The sequence below is a fragment of the Polyergus mexicanus genome, unplaced genomic scaffold (genome assembly GCF_030449975.1).
Source record: "Polyergus mexicanus isolate NDT 795.1 unplaced genomic scaffold, iyPolMexi1.0 SCAF_12, whole genome shotgun sequence".
NCBI lineage: Eukaryota > Metazoa > Arthropoda > Insecta > Hymenoptera > Formicidae > Polyergus > Polyergus mexicanus.
This window is the reverse complement of record NW_027223332.1, coordinates 6,771,041-6,791,739: the sequence shown is the minus strand read 5'-3', so window position 1 is coordinate 6,791,739 and position 20,699 is coordinate 6,771,041. Positions and strand designations below refer to the sequence as shown.

General features: G+C 38.9%; 1 protein-coding gene across 2 annotated transcripts in view; it reads right to left on the bottom strand.

Annotated features, from left to right (window-relative positions):
- Positions 1 to 20,699, bottom strand: part of Hwt (heavyweight) — a 115,113-nt gene that overhangs the window by 26,538 nt on the left and 67,876 nt on the right. For both annotated transcript variants that reach the window (XM_070305164.1, XM_070305165.1), the window contains one exon: positions 3,602 to 3,721. In XM_070305164.1, coding sequence (XP_070161265.1) covers positions 3,602 to 3,721 — 120 coding nt within the window. The remainder of the gene's footprint in view (positions 1 to 3,601; positions 3,722 to 20,699) is intronic.

The following is a 20,699-nucleotide window of genomic DNA, read 5'->3' as shown; positions in this document are numbered from 1 at the left end:
CGGACACGTTTATACATTTATACGGAAATTACGGGGACGAGTTGCAGGCGCGATTGAAGATCGCTTGATCGATTGTCGCAAATCTGATGACAGACGGGCCGAGTCGACTTTTCGCAACACACGTCCGCCAGTAAATCCCGCGCCGATGGTTGCGAAAACGATTACGCGGGATTATATCGGCAATATCGGCGACGAATTGCCGTTTAATTCGGCGAATGAAAATGTGTGGATTTATAGCGATGCCTCGTTAAGCGGGTAAAGTAAATTCGCAAAGCTGCGCGACGGTGAGAGAGACGATAACAAATAATAAATATACAAGGTGTTTCAAAATGTTCAAAGTCCTCTCTGTGTGCGTATTGTTTGATTATTCTTAAAAGGTCATCTCTTGAACATAGTAATGTTAAATGTGCAAACGGTACGAGTCACACCCGATCATATTTGGTCGTTAATGCCGCTCGATTTATCGAGGGCTTTAATCTGATTGTTTGGTCAACGCGTTATAATTGGGTGTAATTATCAGATGGCCCAACCGTTCGATTTTACTGTATTTTACGAGTTAAGTTTGCATAACTTTTACGTCTGTATGCATATCTTAATATCGCATTTTAAAAAAGCATATTAAAAATAGATAAATATTTATTCTTTATATCATTTTAGAAAACTTAATTATTGCAAAAAATAAGACTCGTCATATTTTAAAAATTATGTATCAAGAAATTCCATTGCGTGATACAGATATTAATGTTCAGTGCGGTCTTGTAAAACGTCAAACTATATTAATAGCTACAGTTCATAACATAAATAACGCCGTTACACAGAATAGCACTTTCGAAGAAAATGTCGCATCTATGATGTCGATCGCTCTTAATTTTAAGAGAAACAAAGCAGTATTTCCATAATATTCGAGATAATTTAAGGACACATTATGCAGATAGGACGTTAAATAAAATAGAGTTGCAAGAAAAATAAGCGGTAAGATAAGGCGCACGTGCAAAAGTGCTTTTTAGTAGCACGGGAATATCAATCACTTTCACTCTCAGAGAAATATCGACACAAAAGACATAGCTTTCTCTTTCCCTCTCGTGCGGAATCAATTTTTTTTTCCGGAATTCTAAGGGTCACAGTTAGACGCTTCCCTCTGCATCAGTCGGGAATTAATTACTCCCACTTTTCAATGTAATTTCACTCGTCGTAAGTTAATCGCCGCTCCGGTAAAGTCGACCTAGTACAAATAGCAACGAATTCCTTTTGGCATTCCGCCGATGCTCGTTGCGCTAAATTTACCGACCAAATAAATCGAGCTTCTAATAAATAAAATGTGATCGAGAGTGTCGCGAATGGCGGACAAAGTCTTACAAATCGATGAATAAAACGGTAGTTTCATATAAAGTTTCGTACAAAGCGCATCTACGAAAAGTTGCTCGTACTAGAGCTCTTTGTTATAGTGATAAATGCGAGCGACACACCAGTGCCCGATCTCACGCATAAAATAAAGCGCTAAAGTATTAAGTAGGGCTTACGGGCGGAACTCATAACGATTCACCCTCTCGAGTCAAGTGGCAACCACTCTCTGTCTTTGTCACACTTCCCCTTCGCGACGCTCGCGGACTTTCCGCGGGGAGGTTGTCGGTGACAACGAGGCGCAGGAAACTTTTGTTCGGCACACTCAGGTGTCGTCCCCTCGCTCGAAACAACGTTTCTTCTTCTTTCCTTTATGAACTTCTCGCGCGGCCCAGCCACACACATTTCCGTTTATTTGTATAATAATCAGGCGTCGAGTTGATAATAAATTAAATTTTTTACAAATTTACATATCAAATGTGAAAGAGGGGAAAAACAAAAATACGTAAAATAAAACATAGCATACGTATAAAATTTGTTTTAAAGAATATCTTTATATAAAAATCTTGATTTAATACCTTCTAAAAAAGGTTTGGCAGAATTCAAGCAGCAGGAAACTGATTTTGATCATTTTAAATCGAGTTCTATCAAAAATGATCTTAAAGTTTCGCTTAAGCTAAATTTATCTAGAAGAAAGAAAAAAATTTAATTAAAGATATATATATAAAATTATATATTACATATCTAACAATTGCTTATACAATTACTTATTGTTAGAGATATTCTTTAAAACAATATTTATTAATTACTGAGAAAATAATCAAGAATTAATACAAAAATATATGCTAATATAATTAATAATACAATGTTAATTATCCAAAAAGAGAGAGAGACTAATTGCAATGCGCAATTGTTGAATGCAATCACTTTTAGTTGCAACACAAGTTCCTTCGCGAGAAAATCGTTTGAAAGCGAGGTATGATATTTCGAGCGTATTTTCGAGGTAACCGCAAAACGCGGGAAGACGGAGCTGTAAATCCACTGCCAAAGTGTTTAGGTGGAATGCCCGAGGCAATCCCAGGCACCAGAAACTGAGTGCCGGAGCAATTATAAGCAACGCCGGAAGTCACCGGTCTCACCACCCTGCCACCGACGCTTCTCGTCGTTCCGTTTGCGTTCGTTGTTCCCACCTCTCGCATACCCTCTGACACTTTTCACCCTCTTCTACGCCCCTGCGATGTCCTCCGCGCCATCGTACCCGGAGGGTATTTTGTCACCACTGTAATTATATTTCTCTCCCTTCGACTGATTCCCCGGCTGCCCGCGTTGCGAAAATATCAATACTATCGTTAGCCGACAAAACGACTCGGGCCACAGTCACAGGAAGTGACATCATTCACACATAGTGTGCGCCGAGATGAAACGGTCGATGGTTATCGCATGCGTAAGATGCCTATTCACGATGACTGATTTATAGAACTTGTATATTTAAATGCAATATAAACATCTTTGCAACTTTTTGCGAATTTTTAGTGTAATATTGATGAATTAAATTTGATTGGCATAATTATATATAATAATGTAATATACATAATAAAATATATATAATAGTATAAACAATAAAATATAAATAATATTAGTATAAACGGTAAAATATATATATATAATATCATATTTTCACGAATAATATAATATTTCGTATAGATATGCAAAAATTATTTGAAGGATTTTATTTTTTTGCGAGACTAACCCCTAACCTTTCTGATTCACTGCACGTCGTGAGTAGAAAATATCGATAAACTTTTTTTTTCGGACTGTAAACGAGCGACAATGGGGACGCGTGAACGCATAACGGCAGTGTGTTTGCTTAACGTAGAATTCATTGAACTGTGAATGCGGATAAACGCGCGATTGCGGTGAATAAAGTTCCATAATCACCGCAATATAATAACGCCGCATTGCGTAAAAGCATTAAAGTTATATAAAAGTTATACATTGTTGCTATTTAATCTCCTCAATTGTGCCATATACGCCATTGTCCCACAATTGTATTATGTATATCGCATAAAACATCATAATAAAATGATAGGGGTTGCAATAAACAAATTAAATTTGATTAGCGTGAAATTTTTTTCCTGTAGCCAAAGTATCTTCGTGAATATCTTATGTTTAAGAAAATGAGTAAACTAGTGTTGGCTTTAATGTAACAGAATATTTAAATGTCTCTTGAGAAATATTAAATTATTTAATCAGCACTTACATTCTCTACAGTCGGACTTGGCAGTGCCCATTGCACTGTGGAGGTTGCAGCCGCCGCGCTGGCAGGACGTCTCTTGTTTACAAAATCGACGGGTAAACTGTAATCGTCGCAGAGCGATACCTGCAAGCATAAACGAAAGAAATGGTATATATCGCGCTCGCTCATTATCATTTTCCATTAACTGCCTCGTTCGATGAGAGATTTCTCTCTCGAACTTTCATCGTCCTTCGCGTCCCTACCCTTAATAGAGTTTCAAAGTTGTAAAAAATAACTTTCATCGAATGATGTAAACTCTGGTAACTGAAAAACTTTATCCACGCTCTTTGAATTCACATTACAGGGTTATATAATACAAGAGACGATTTTTTATCTTTTATTTTTATCCCTTATTTTTAGTTGCTACATAAAGGATCTTAATCTTTGTATTATATAACTGATGTTGAATATACATTTTATTATAACGTAATATAATATTAAATCATTATATACTTATAATACCCGGTGTCCCTAATGGATAGAAACAAATTATCTTCATTTGAATCCTCGGGATTCGACTGAGCGAGCCAGTTGTTACTCTCGCTAGTTACCCTCGACGTTACCGAAGCACGCGTCGCCTTCAACTAAGGACGGGAAATGTTGCTGAGAAAAGAAGTAAAGAAAATGTTGCTGAGAAAAAAGTAAAGAACGACCAGAGCGGATAAAAATCCACGGGGAGATAGGGGATTGAGAGCGAACGGAGAAATTTCTACCACTCGACAAATCGCAGGGTAAGCACCCCGAACCTCCTACGCGTTTTCAAATCCCTGTCGACGCTGACTGGATCGGACCAGCTCATCAGCGATATTTACTGTCTGCCGGAGGATCGATCTATCGATGCGTGGATATTCTCGTTCCACCCGGTACGACGTATGAGAACCGGGAGTGCTCGACCTACCACCTACGTCTGTACACGCATATAAATGGAGACAATCGCGGATCCCTAGCGACGGCTTATCGCGCTGGAGGGGAAGGAGGCGATGGTGGAGCCCGGGAACGCGCGGCACTCGCCCCTGCGAAGGGAATTTTGCTCCCTACATGCAAATGGTCGGCATTTATTGCGAGAAAAGAGAGCGCCGTATGAATATGTGAAGTGGGAATCGAAACAAAAAAAAAAAGAGAAGAGATACGGACGGTCGGAGGACAACGGAGATGGGATGAGGAACGACCGATTCGCGGAAAAGCGGAAATAGCCACGTATCGAGAAATGATGCAGCCGAGACTTACTAGCGGAGAGGAAGCAACGCTGGATAGAAAAATCGATTCGTAGTATTGCGAGATTAACTGGCGAGTTACTTTTTTGTACGATACGATTGTAGAGAGTAATTTTTTCTTCCGAAAATTTCTCCGTGTTACAGAACTGCTTATCATTCTTGTCAATTCGATGATTGATCAAGAATGACGAACAGTTCTGTAAGGGCTGCAAAGACCTGTAATCAGCCGGAATGATACGATCGCCGATGGGTAATTCAAAGCGATTGTATTTGTAAAATGGACTGTCACTCGATCGTCGTTTCCGTTAAGTCGTGTAATTGAAGAAGCTGAGCGGTTTAATTTTACGTACTTTGCCGGCTTCAGGGCGAACACCTGACTGAACTGCAGTCGTATATCTATCGTCATGAGGAAGCCAAATGCGAACTAGGCCGACTCAGTAAGGTGCATTCGAGAAAACCGCCAATGTCTGAAGCCGAGGATCATGTTTCACCGTTTCATTCTCTCAAGCTTCTTCCGTACATCGTCGATATTATCATCCTGCGTATTTCTATATTAAATTTGCAAATTTCAACCAACGGTGTGAATGTTAACTTGATAGAGGAGAGTTTCTTTTTAACTCGATACAACTTTTATTCCATCGAGCCTATGAGTTATTCATGAATCTCGTATCAAAATGTGATGCGTGGTTCGTACGCACCTAGCCGATACGACCATAAATCACAAGAAGCGTAATCCTTAAAGTTCGCCGAAATAGATTTCCCCGCGATCCCCGGTGTCTCCCGAAATGATTTGTTTTCCCGTAAATCTTCGACGGCGCGTGAATTTTCCAACATGCTTGTTATTGAGCAAGGTGGTCGCAAAGCTCTCCCCGTCGAGCTCTCCTCCGCGATTTGACGTTTATAAAGTACCCCTATCGCGTTCCTTCTGTTTACCGCGTTTCAGAGGAAACACCTCGTTTACCCTTCGTTACACGCGAACGAGCGCAAGTTCGCGTTCTCCCGCGAAGGGCATTTCGCGTGGCCGAGATTAAGCCGGAATATTTAGCAAATGTTTCGCATAAATCAAAGCGACGCAATATGTTCGGAGTTCGAAGCGAGGCTATGTAAATTCATGGTAATATCGCTGGCCACCCTGCAGAGAGGAGTTTCGATTCGCGAAGAGACAGGAGGGGGTAAAGAGCGCAATGGGGGACAAGCGAAAAGGGGGAGCCGAGTGCGACAGCGTGAGTAGGAGGGTAGGAAGGAACAGGGAAGAGATCCGAGAGAGAGAGAGAGAAAGTGAAAGATGAGAAGAGAAGGAAAGGGATAGAGAGAGAGAAAATGAATGATGAGGAGAGAGAGAGAAACAGGGCGACAAGCGCGTATTTCATGAACCCCTAAAGCAGCCCTGAGCATTGCGGCGACCGCCACAATCCCATTCATTCTCTTTATGGGCTCCCAAGTATTCGGGAGCGAGCTTGAATAAATCGGAAATTTGCCCCGCGGGGAGCAGGTCGGCCCTTCGCTCTTGCGATTTGCCTGCGACTTTCGTTCTGGTCATTTCCGAACATTACGTTTTCATTTTTCGCGTACGACACGCACGATGCACGCAGCGTTAAATCTTGCCCATTCCTATTTAAAAAATTGCGATCGAATTGTCAAGGAATGTCATAGGAATAGAAATCTTGACGATAAGAATGCAATTGTTGAAGTACTCGAGGAATGCATTGCCTGCATATTTTTCTTAATAATAATAATCATAATCTATAAATTTTTATTAACCGACGTGCAGTATCAAGCAATCTAATCAATATCCTCGCAAAATGGGCGAATGCTTTCGCCTTGGTAATGACGATAGTCCGAATCATGGTAATAGGAAGCGATATTAATGATCGTGCTCCGAACTTCAGCTATGAACGGAATGTTTATTTCATGAAACTTCGACATTCCTGTCGCAGTTTGCAACATATGGTTATGAAACTTGTCGCGTTAATTCACTTTATTAAATATTTCGTATATCCTTTGTATAGAAAGAGATAGAGAGAGATAGAGAGAGAGAGAGAGAGAGAGAGGAAGAAAGAATTAATTTTATTATAAAGCAACAACAATTTATTGGTACGAGAATACGAACATTACAGTATATTGAAATAGTATAATGATATTAGTATTTGCAATATAATACGCTCGATTATATTCAAAGTACCATTAAATCTCAGCGCAGCGTAACACACGTGAATTGTGCAAACAGATCAATCACAATGACATAATTAACCCTAAATGGGGAAGGGTTACGACTTGAATAGCTAAGGGTCCCGGTGCTGATGCCTCTACAGAATCCCTAAATACTTGTCGGCAAACGTTTCTAGATCGAATTTGCATCTCAGTTAGCAAATATCCGCATTGTTCCCTTCCAAGGAATGTTTCTAATCGAATGGAAAGAACACTGGTACGCGTACATCCAAAAATTTACGTTATATATAATTGAATGCTCGCTTATATATTAACTTAACTCTTTTTAACTTAACTATTACCGTAGCAACAGTCTCTTCAATTTATTTTTCCAAAATACCGAGAGAAAGCTATCATTTTCTTCGCCCATCTAAAACAAGACCATAAAACCATAAAGAGCCACCATGAAGAGAACTAAAGATTGATGAACACAGTTAACTATGATTGACGATGAGCAAAAGTATACGCACGGCGAGTCCTCGGGGAGTCGCTCTTCTCATTTTCCACGTTACGACAATCTGTGTGATCCGTTCTAACATACGGAATAAACACGTTAAAGTTTCACAAACTGATCTTCGATAGAACACGGAAGCGAGTTTACCCGGAGCTATTCAACGTCTGATAATAACGTACAATGCGCGACGATCCGATCTTCTTCATCACGTATATTTCCCAAATGTGCTCGTAGCTTTTCTATATCTCTTTTTTCTCTTCGTTCATTACGTTAGATGCCGCCGGAAGCAATCTAGCGATGACGAGTTGAAAAATCCATCGATATCTTCGCGAAAGCGATGAAGCGCGAACGAACGAAAATCCTGAACTCTGACATAGCGTGGGTAAACGAGAATAGGGCGCGACGATAAGGAAGATCCGTATAAAGAAATCCATCGACCACGGAATTTATCATCGGAATCTTTTCATCGCGTTTGTTCGTACGACACGGCAGGTTTCCCCGAGAAGTATAGAAATGCTAATGGAATTCGCTGCGTTACCATTGATGGTCGTGAAAAGGGGCTTATCTAATGAATCGTAATCGTCATGAATCAAAATAATCGAGAATATATTTTTAGAATTTTTGAGTTTTGAAGGAACAAATACATAAGATATCATTATCTCACAATTTAATAATTAAAAACGGAACGTCTGGGAGTCTTTCGTCTTTATTTAAGAGAACCGCGTGTCCCTCGATACCTTCGATGTACTTTGGCCCTCGATCGGATAGAAATGGCTATCGAAGGACTACGGATCTTTTTGTCGTATCTGCAGCCCTTTGGAGGGTTACGAAGGGTCCAGCAGGTTGCTCAAAGAGAGCGAAACTCGCTCAAAGTACGAGGAGCTCCGTCATTGTAGAAACCGAGTACTAGCAATGAGACAGACCAAGGGTCCGCAACGGTCCCTAATCATCCGCTCTTTTCAACAGTTGACAAAGCTTTTTTAATCATAATCTCTCTATAAAGAAATATAGTAATACAAAAAATATAATGATATATAATACAGCTATGAATATATAAATATATAAATAAATATTTTAAAAATGTAAGAACGCGTATATCTCGCGTATAATTTTTTTATATTTATTTCTATATCGTTTACTGTGCAAAACATCGTCTACATCTGTTTCAAAGTTTCTGCAGCCGACATCTCCTTCAACTTGTACGTTCTTGACAATCTGCAAGGGCTAGAACCCTGAGAAGATCCTCTTTCATACCATTCAATTAGAGTGAGTGCCACGCCAAGGATAGAACTTACAATCTTGAAACTTTGACTTCGTCATCTTGCCGACGTGTCTCCGCCAATAAATAAACTCTGTCGGACATGCGATTTTAAGTGCGTGTGTTAAACGGAGTCACTAAACTTGTACTGGAATGAGAAAGGACGTCGGACTGCTTAAACCTATCGTCTCTCAATTCCGCTCTCCAAAGCAGCCCCTCTGGGTACAACTTTAAATAGCACTCGAAATGAAACGCACGGTTTCCCTACAATGAAACTTTACGGTCGTGAAAATTGCTCTCTCGGCGCAAAAAATAAACTGTTTCTTATAATTCGTTCTTTTTATTCTTCTAATTATTCAAATTATTAAATAATAGATTATATAAAAGTTCTAAATTCTTTAAATTTACAATAAAAAGTGAAATAAATTGGCTAATTGCAGTAACTAAAATTATAATTTCATTAAAAATGAGTAAAAATATTTCATAAAAAATTCTATTATTAATAAAAAAGATCAAAAATTTATTTGATAAATCCGTTTTCATACACACACAAAATCTATTAGATACCGTACGTCGTTAAAAAATCATGGACACAAGTAAAATTTAAGTAACCTACGATAATCAATGAGTCGTGGGAAACTGCAAACAGCGCAAAAAAATTGCGCCGAATAAATCGATGCATCGTTCGTCATGCAGGTATCTGTACATACGTACATACGATTTTCCATAATCTTAGCTCTCTTCCGAATCTATTCCTCGCGCTCGCATAGTCACTCCGTGATTGTTCCGCTGGTTTTCCTGTTGGGATAAACGTTGTCCCCTTCTTGTTACCCCTTATCGTATGATGGAGAGAAAGGGTCCCTGTCGCGGCACGGGAATGGAACCCCATCGCCTAAGGGGCTGCTAATTGATTTTAGAAGTTCCTTCTTGGGACTACCCTGCTGCAACATCATAGAAGCCCCTTCGATGAGAGTTTTCGGAAAAGGCGCGCTACCGCGCCACGGTGAAAACGTCCTGGTTCCTAAGTCGTCTTGGAGACTCTCTGAGAGAACGGGCGTCGCACCCGACCGCCCTTGTTTCTCGTTAAACGGAGCTCAACGCGACGACCCTCGACCCTCTTCATCTCGGAACGTTTTAAATCGAAGCTTTTCGCTTTCCCGTAACAAGTCGCTGCCGGATTTCTGCATGCGTCGGAAATCCTGTTAATGCCGATCACTTCATTTTCAAATACTGTATATAACAATCTCTCTGCAAGAGGGAAAGAGAGAGAGAGAATTATAATTTATATAACATGATACTATATCTTTAAAAAAATTATATATCTCTTTTTGATTAATTTATATAAACAAATAAATATTCATTATTATATAAATGGATTAAAAATATATGATGGAAAAGAGAGAGAGAGAGAGACGATGCTGAAACGTTAATTAAGACAAAATGCAAAACTTTGTCAGTATTCGGACGACTCGCGTCACGAACTCGTGATAAATAGAGGAAGGGATACACATGCGAGTATATAATCAGCGTAGCGCGACAACAATACAGCCCTCAAGGCTGAGATTCTCCGTGTTTGCTTCACCCTGCTGCTTCTTCGTTGTAGCACTCGCGCCGACATCCATCCTCTTTTTTCCGGCAGCCTTTATCCGTGTGCTACGCTCGGGCACTCGCACAATGAGTTTCCGGTTTATTAAAATCCCGCCTACCCGCGACTTGCTCGTCACGATCAGTCGCAGACAGCAGTCTAAAACGAATCCGCGTTCCTGCATTTCGCTCGTGTCTGGTCGAACAATGCTTCGTGAAGTGTCACGCGAGGCTGCATCTCGGCGCAACATCTTCTTTTTTTTCCATTTCGCGAAAAAGCCCGACGCGACGCAAGCAAAAACACGGAATTGCGAGTGTAATAATCAAGGTATCTTCTGTTGCATCATTCCGTTGTTACTAATCACACATCGCCGCGATACAGAGTAAATTGCATGTAACGCGAGATATATTCAAAACTCTCGAGACTCGAGTATATGCAATGTATACATTTCGTGATACGTATGTCTGACAATTAGTTGCAGACAAATTGAGTGACTTTTCGTATAATTCTGAGATAACTATCGAAGTTTTATCAAACGATCATTCCGTAGCTTTCGATCGGATGTAGCTCCTCCGATTCGTAATAAAATCGACGTTGTCGCAAGGAAGTTTCTATCACAAAGTCGCGCCAAGACTTGGGATAAACCCTTCGCGTTATCGCGTCTTCGCACTTCGACGAGCCCAAGGGCTAAACCCTTCGAGGCCATGTCACGCAAACAAAAACGCAAACTCGCGCCAAGGAAGCCAACCTCGTTAATAACTCGCGGTACATTTGACGCGCTTCGTTTCCGGTGACATTAGCCGACATTGATCTGGATTAAAACAGGGCCTTCGTCGTTAACGACGGTTGACTCTTATCTGGATGAGCCTTCATCTTTTTCGTTTGGTAGAGAATTGTGCGACCAAGTCAATTTTAATGCGCGCACCGCATCGCATTTTTGTCTTTCGATCGAACATTATTCAAGCTTTTTGTGATTTAACTTTAAATTAAATTTTGAAAAAAATAATTTGGTATATTATTGTATATTACAACTCTTCATCACATATTACATGTTTATTGCGCTATCTAAATATTCTCGATAGATTTATTGCCTGTCGTTCGCACTGCTGATAAATTCCGTCTGCGCGATTTCATCGACGATACGATCTCCGGATTTTCACAAGATCGATATCATTATTTAGAAATTAACATCTATCATCTATCTCAATTAACGGTCTATACATTGTAGCGTGAACGGTACATATTTGTACATGCTTCCGATATCGCTTAATCTGAGTTTACTCTCCAGGCGCTTTACAGATGATCGTCGGTAGTTTATAAACCTGTGGGAGATTACGGTGAGACTTTCTATCTAGTCGGTTGTACGAGGCCAATTTGGGATTCGTAAGTATGACAAACGTTGGCGACGGACTACAAAATAAAGAGGGTTTCTCCAGGATTATGCGCAAATGAGTGACATTTTTTAGGGCTTTACAGTTACCGTCAGAAACAGATGGTAAGAATACCACGCTGTTACTTCGTTCGTAATGAATATTAAAGAAGAGTCATTGCCGCAGCATTATAAACTTGAAATATTATATTTAGTGAATAAAAAAAGTAATTTAAATAATTTTAAAAAAGTAATTGAAAAGTGGTTAAAATACATACATATATATATATATATACTTATAAAATTATTCTTTATCATAAAAATGCATATATAATATTCAACACAAATATAGTTATCACAAAATACATATATAATATTTTATTATGTAGAATAGATTTCGTATTATGCATCAGACTAGCGAGGGGAACACGATCTCGTCAAAATGAACGCGAATGAGCAAATGAGCATTGATTTCCACGTCCCTCGACTTTCAGCTCTCCTCTCCCTAGCGTGATCGTGGATGGTCCGTCTCCCAGGATCGACACGCATCACGTGCGCATACGTGCATAATTAACCAGACGTGCCGATCGGCCTAAACGCTGAATTTTGACGTACAAATCCACAGTAATGCGGGATCGGACTAACGACGCCGACGCCGACGCCGTACCGGAGCTTTTCGAAACATTGCCGCAACATTGAACGACTAACACCGAGTTTGCGGTGAACCACAGCCACTGGTTTCATTTACATACGTGTCTCCCTTGAAAAACGAACAACCAGTATAGGATTTTTCTGCGTGAAACTGACATTTTGCGTAGGACAAACTAAAAGATTAAATTCACGCAGTTTCACTTTATCCTGTGAGATTTTTCATATTATTATTTTTTTTAATTTAATTTTATTTTTTTTTAATTTTAAAAAATGTATAGTTCTATATAACTTTTAGAAAGAATTCTGTCACTCTTAAGAGCAAGAAATGTCGATTAAAATAAAATAATGAGCAAATGTTGTCACAAGCGTAACGAAATGAAAACCTTGCAGGTTTTAAAGTTTTATAATATAATTTGTTATAAAATGATTTCCATACAATTTTCTAATTATTTATGCATTTTAGCAAAAATTTGAAAGATAAGTAACGTTACAATATTTTTCAAATAATTTATTTTGTTTAAGAAAAGCGTTAGTATCAAGCGCGAATATCAAGACATGAAGAACGTTGGCCAATTTTGAAAAGAATTCTATCTTTAATAAAAATAATAATTAATTATAATTTAGAATCATTATGATAATTTTAATATATTGAAATGCTCATATATATAAATTAAGAATTTAGAATCTATACATAAAGATCTCATAATCCATCTTTTGTAATTTGTCAGAATTATGCTTCAAAGTCTAATTATCAAACGTATGTTGTTACGGTCGCAGATTGCGTCACAAGAACAATACTATCTAGATTCCTGCATGGAGACTACGCGGGAATGTCCTGCGCGTTCGCGGGGACATGCCGAGAATAATGGCATCCTCGATGATAACCGCGTTATCGGCGAAGCAATTTCGGCTCACGACACGGCACCGGCGGCGGTAACAATTAAGCCGCACAATCGGACGATCGCACTCGATCAAAGTAGGGCCCGCACCTGGAGAAGGGGCGCTACTCCGGGATTCCAGATCCCCCGTCATCGATGCGTCCTAATACGTCCTCGAAATGCCCCGGAGCTTCTACGTACGGATAGGCTCAGGCCTTCGTACGTACCTACGGACACTTAATTAATTCACTTTGCGCCGGACTCGCCATTCGTAATACAGGATCGACCTGCCTAAGAGCCCTAGGGCAGTAATTGATTCAAATGTTGCAGGGGAATGTTACCAATGTTATATACTAGCGCAGATATGGTTACCGTTTCCGGTTGGTCAAACAACTACGTCTCGCGATATGTTTGTGAATTAACATCTTACATAATTGCCGTTTATGTCCGAGAAAGTTATGAGATCTATTTCTGCATTATCATAACATCTTAATTGCATTACGAATTGTCGTACCTCAAAGTGTTTACAACAACATCTGCGGACGTCGCTGTATAAGTTTGATAGTGCACCGAGCGCGGAGAGACATCGATTTATGAAACAAAGAAATTAGAGCTACGACGTGACTAATTGCCAGCCGTTAATTGCGACGTAAAACGCGCTCGATATTGTTAAGACGGACGTTAAGAAGGTAATTGGCTGAAAGCGTGGAACTTTTCGGTACGTTGTCGCAGTCTAGAAATCTTGCGATGACACGAAACCTCGCCAAGGGACGCAAAGAAAGAACGGAGGAGAAGACGAATGCGTACCGATGGGGTGATGATTAATGTAGAGATAGTATACCTCTCTCTTTCTCTTGCACATAATTGCTTAATTAAATTCATACATCACATGGCATTATACGTAGAGATTCACTCCCCCTTTGTAACGACCCCGCGAATATGGAGCTTCTATTCAGATCTATCATATCTCTCTACCCATAAACCGGGTTACGGAGGTTGCTAGAACGTGATTCCTGATAATAGCAAACAATGTCAACTATGATTAGTTGTTGATTATACGCTCTCTCTTTTATGCTGAAAAATCAAACAATTACGGTTACCCGAGAAAGTAGAAAGGAATTTTACGGAAAATTCGTATCTTAAAACGAGAACTAATTCCATAGTTTAAAGGGTTTCTAGAATTGAAATGGCTCGGGTCAACGCTAATTGGGTGCTATACTGACTAGATTGCCGTCATCTTGTTAACGATCCCGTTGACTTCATTGCGAAATAAAATACTTTGCTACGAGACAAACGAATGAAGTCCTTTGTTAATGCATGCGCTTATACGTAATTTAGCACACATTCAATGTACATATGAATGTGTGCTAAATTACTGACAAGATAATTACTTAGAGAGTAAGAGATAAATTTTCGTCGAGAAATTATAATTTATATAATTAAATTATTAATTTTATTATTAACTGTGAATTGTAATCTTTATTTTTTATTCATTTTACGTATTTTTATTCATTTCACAATTATTTTTAAAACAAAATTGGAATATTATTGATTTTTGAAAATAATTTCCAATTTAAATAGTAAACTTTATTCTCTAAATGCGTTCTATTTCTTCTCTAATATTCTTTATTTACATTCTACTAAATTTATTCATGCTCTAAATTTAATTATCAGGATTTATGACCTAATTCGCTTGATCCGATTATAAATAGGTGTAAAATGGTAGCAATCCGTTGAAAGTAAAAACTCTCTTAGTTCGATAATATCCGTTAAACGAGAACGCATCGGTTGGAAAACATTTTCAGTTGATTGCTAGAGATATCGAAAAGAGTTTTTCCGGCGTTTGGCGAGGAAGTAGCCGGTCGTATAGGGGGAAGGAGGATCTCTGAAAACAGTGATCACGTTTTTTTAATTAAACCGAAAGTTAGATCCCCGGACGAATGGGGATCCGGAACAATCGACTCGCCGGAGTTTAATCACGACGTAATAATGACGACAAATAAATTAAACTGGCCCGTTACGCTGTCCGCCTGATCATCCCTTCGAGAAAAGATTGCACTCCTAAAACACGAGGAAGAGAGAGAGAGAGAGAGAGAGAGAGAGAGAGAGAGAGAGCGCCGAAACGTTTCAATAAGCGGCGGTACCTAAACCATTCCTTTTCACTGGGATTAGTTTTCGGAACAAAGCGATCAGAAACATTGGCCTTAAATCATCTCGCTCTCGACGATGTCGGACATATTTCTCTTCATACGTGGCATGTCGAAAAAAGATAAAATACAAAGAGTATGATAAAAAAAATTCTTTAAATAATATATATGTCTGCAGTTTTCAAGCAGATCGCAGACTAAAATATAATGGCGACGAGTATCGATTCTTATGCTGCTGTTCGACGCAAAAGTTTCGCTTAAAGCACGAGGAATGTTGAATGGTCCCTGGGATCTCCTCACAAATACCTGGATAAAGTATTGTATTATCACAAATAACGATGACTCAACATCGAAAGCAATTGCAAGAGAAACACTAGTAAATTCAGATTATCGTCAAGACAAGAGAATTTCAGTTTGCAATTTAACGCAATGTAAACAAACTCATTAAAAAAAGAGACAAGCACACTTTGTAGATATTTCTACAGAAATGTAGACGTTTAGAAAAATGAGTAAAAAATAAATTAAATTAAAATCTTATCGCATTCGAAATATATTTCTTAACACAGAAGATTAAAATTACAGTTTTTTTCTTCTTACGTAAAATCATATATCGATATCAATATACAATAATACTAATTAAGTAAAAAATCATGAGTTTATAAAACGCACATCCTATGCTGATGTGTACTGCATATTTGCAATTCAGTGGGGTGCCCTATGCCGGAAATTAACCGTAGATGGAATGTAAATCGAGTACACCGTACCAAATTGCTATTTATTTCATATACGATATTACATCGAAACGAAAAATCACTTAAAAATTGTGCACTTCTTTAAAAACCATTTCGCAAAAATTAGGATATAAGAGATGAAAATAACAATATGGTTAAAACACGATTTGGGAAGGTATTCATAAATCTTGATTACGTGTTTGTAAAGCGTTCTATAAACGCATATCTTTCGTTTCGACAGTTATATAATCCAGTTACTGTTGACCGAATAGGAACCGCATCGCGCATAGATATTGCCGATGCAATGCCCCTACAATGAGGGTGCAGTTAGAACAATATACGATGTTGGAGGTGCTAATTCAGCCAACGGTGAGTTTGCACGCTAAAGACCGCTGATATTGAATTAGAACTGTGGACTGCCATGAATGTGCAAAATGCATGCAGATGCACGAAATTCAATGCGAGTTTACCATCATGGTCCTAGTTGGGAAAACAGACGTTGTCTAGCTCGTGAGATAGCAGTCTCGCTTTCAATATACGAGGCATCTACCAGCGTTAAATAATACATTAATTCCTATTCTGTACGAGAATCTTTGAGAGACTCATAATGTAATCTATGTAAAAATAATATTATATATGTATATATATTATGTTTATATTTTATAAAACGTACGCGATAATGTATTGATGTATTGACGTGCAGATCTCCAACGACGTAATAATTCACAGCAGAAACTGCTGCTTCCTTATTACGCGAAACGAATACGTAATTATCTTTATCATGGATTTAGAGATGTTAGTCCCTTTAGGCGTGTCGCTGTATCCATCTACCACGATACCGCCCTCGACATGCTGTTGTGTTCGGAGAATATTTCGCCTTACCATCCAGATTACAAGTTCCCCATGATTTGATCCCGAGGGAGCAGCCCGTCTCTCTTGATCTTGAAAGATTCGAAGTCGAGGCTGGTCATATTTGTTAACAAAGACGACACGGTCGTGATTTATTAAAGAAACCGCGAAATTTGTTATCTACGTACAATTGACGTAACATCGTGCGATGATGCATTTTTATTTTTTAACAAATACAGTTTTATGTTGATGAAAAGTATTGAAAAAATATACGACAGAGAGGCTTAATCACTTTCCAAATGGTAATAATCTTCTCTGTCGAGTTTGAAAAGCTCCTTCCTGAATGAGTCATATAGCGAGCGACGAAGGACTTACTCAAACTCATGAAATATTCGAGCTGCTGAGCAACTGAGCTGCTTGCGGAGGCCATCAACACCTGCGGTCGGGATAACATATAACTCCGAAAACTTCCTACCACGTATTACGTTGAAAATTCATTTTACGAGGCAATCATATAAAAGTTAATTTGTAATCAAGGACCGAGCTAATAATATTGACGACTTCAGTTTCCGATATCATAATTGATAAATACATCTTCCCAATTATCGCATAATTTTTATGCTCATCATCGTTGCTATATTAAACTCCTTATGGAAGGCTAAATAATCCATTGATAAAATTTAATGATACACTATACTACACTTCTCGCGATTCGAGTACACAATTTATTTCTATTTTATGTTAATCGTATCAGCAAACTTCAGTAGTAAATGTCGTTATGATGTCAGTCCTAACACGAGCACAGAAACTGCGATATTTACGATTATTCGTGGACCTACTCGAGTATCAATTCGGACTATTGTCACATAAATCGATGACCTACATTAATCAAGTCGATATACAGAACATTTATATGATTCTCCTACTCGTTAATGCTGCGAACTGAATGTACCACATGTGGTATTGCGTGTGCATTGTGCGACAAGTTAATTATGGTCATTGCCATAAACCATCGTTGAACGTATATAATTCACGAATTCTAAGCAATATATCTGTTTCGATAAAAGAATATTATAATTACAAATGAATAAAATTTATTATTATATTATACAATTTAATTCGGTAAGTTGTTTTAACGACAAATTTTATCCTACGATTTAATCCGTCCAACGATTTTCTGTGCTCGGTGGATTTTTCGCAAAAAGAAAAAAGCCCTCGTATAAATCTGACGTATCACAATGGCCGCGCGAGTAATAAATATCGCAACGCGAACACCTAATGGGGGAGCCCGTTTCAGCGTTGAAGTTCGATGATATTGTTTACGGCGCCTAGGTACGGGAACGCGATATAATGGAAATTCCGGCGTCCAGTCGACTATTTATGGGACATCGTCACGTGGCACGCATTGCCGTGCTCATACACGTCGGAGAACAAGCGTCGGCTCTCTCCTCGTAGCATAGTACATGAGCCACATGACCGTCCCGCAGGGACGCCTATTACGGGACGACCCTTCACCTTCCTCGTTCGCCGCCATGGCCTCCCATGGCGATTGTCAATGGAGCGTATTGTGGTTTCGCGTATACGTGTTGCAGCAGGTGCGAAGGCCGAGAAACAGGTGAGAAGGGCGCACGCGCTACATATGCTAGGGTTTAATAATTATGAAAAAAAAGAAAGTATTATGTATAAATTTAGATATTATACTTAAGCGAGGAGTGTGTGAGTTTAGCGTTAGTCGGACTAAGCGTTATATAAATTTAGATATAAGTTTTCGAGTTTCCCTGACATTGTGCGCTTATTAAGAGCAATAATATTGTACGACAGATTGAAATGAATCTTCAGATTTAAGATTACGCAATCAGATTCCGTCGTCGGTTACCCGGTGAGATCATTAATTTATAGATTTTGATATTCCGCTCTCGTGATCGGAGGGCGATATCGATGCCTGTGTACCAGAGATAAGGCTGCCGACCGCCAATGATGGTATATCGCCCGCTGCATTTCTCAACCGGTGGCGACCCTCTTACCCGTCCTCTCGTAAGATTATATCCCCTTGGGCTACATTTACATACACAGTTTGTCGCTTGCATGAACGAGATGGTGACGGAAGAAAAGAATTCAATAAAAAACGAGTCCATTGTTTCAAGATTCTTATCTCGACGAGCTGAAATCTGGAGATCAACGGGAGTTCGATGGAAAGCGGATTGAATGGATAAGACCATTTTAACGAGATCCCCGGAAACGTTTATTTAACGTTACGGAGTCGTGTCTCGATGACAATCAGATTATTTTATCTCACAATTGTTTGTATATGTGTGCGTAAAGCAAAGATACTTTACACAGTTCTTGATGTGATCAAACGAAAGTTATTTATTGGGAGTCACCGTTGGAAAACAAAAGAGCGACTCTTTATTCAATATGCCAATAGGCACATTTTTCATAGAGGGTGGAAGATGGTTGACAAGCCAAACAGAAGAGCATAGGAAGGAAACAATAAAACCCCATCGAGTGTCTGGCGAATGATACGTTGATGCCTCGAAAGTTTATTAAGCCCTATCCATCAAGGGTAGCTTTCGGCTTTCGATGCGAAAGCGCGTTTTTTAATTTAACTGTCAAAGCACGCCAGTCGCCAGTTTTACGATCGCGTCAATAATTCTCGATTTTTTTTGTCTGCTCGTCTGGTTCGCAAGTGGGTTAAACGTCTAACTGGGCACACGATGGATAGACGAATCGCAATTGGAGCGCAAGTTCCCAAAATATAACATATCCCCGCAAGGAAACAAATATTTCCTTTACACGTAATCTCATCGTCTTTGGAAAATAATGCAATCGTAATTCTAAAAGAAAGAACATTAAAATGTAAGTAGTGCCAAGAATAATAAAAAAATTAGCTCCTTCAAAAGAAATGATCTCAGAATAAAAGACTTCATATATAATTTAGAAAATTAAGATCGTACTTCAACCGCGTGCGAGTTCAAAGCATTAAAGCGTGAAAGATAAGAAGCAAGTGAATAAGAAGTTTCGAGCGAGTCGCGGCTTTCTTTCGATGTTAAAGGGCATGGAAGGAATAATTTAAGTGAGTGAGGAATTATTTCTGGTAGGTACATATCCCCTTACTCTCGTGGATTCGTATAGGATCATAACAAATGGCCTGGAGCACCCTAATGGAAATAAAGAAGAACGCTGGAGGTGTTGTCGGCATAGAGTAACAACCAGCGAGCGGAATAAAGAACGGAAATACAGCAGGCTAAAACTACGTGGAAAGAAAAATCGAGAGAGGAAGCGAGAGGCACGCACGAGAGCTGCGAGTGAGAAAAAAATAGAAGCGATAAAGAAGTAGCGTTTGAGGAAAATTGAGCACACGTATGAAACTCTCGACAAAACGTATCCTAAATAAATACACGCCATTTTTCCTCACCTAAGTTTAACAAATAACGTCATCCGAGCAAACGTGTCTCAAGTGAAGATTTTGTCATTGACGATTCACGAACATCAGCGTGCACTTTTTAAAATTTAAACCGCCGATATAATTATCATAAATTAATCTTTAATGTAAAATTTCTTTCGACAAGAGTTTGAAAATATCGAGTTTCAAGAGAAAAATAAGTATTACAAAATTTTCATTTGTTATTAAATTTTTATGATTGCGCTATGAGTTAATTAATTTCGTGTATAAATGCTATTAGCAAATCTTATACCGTACACAAAATACTTTGTTTTT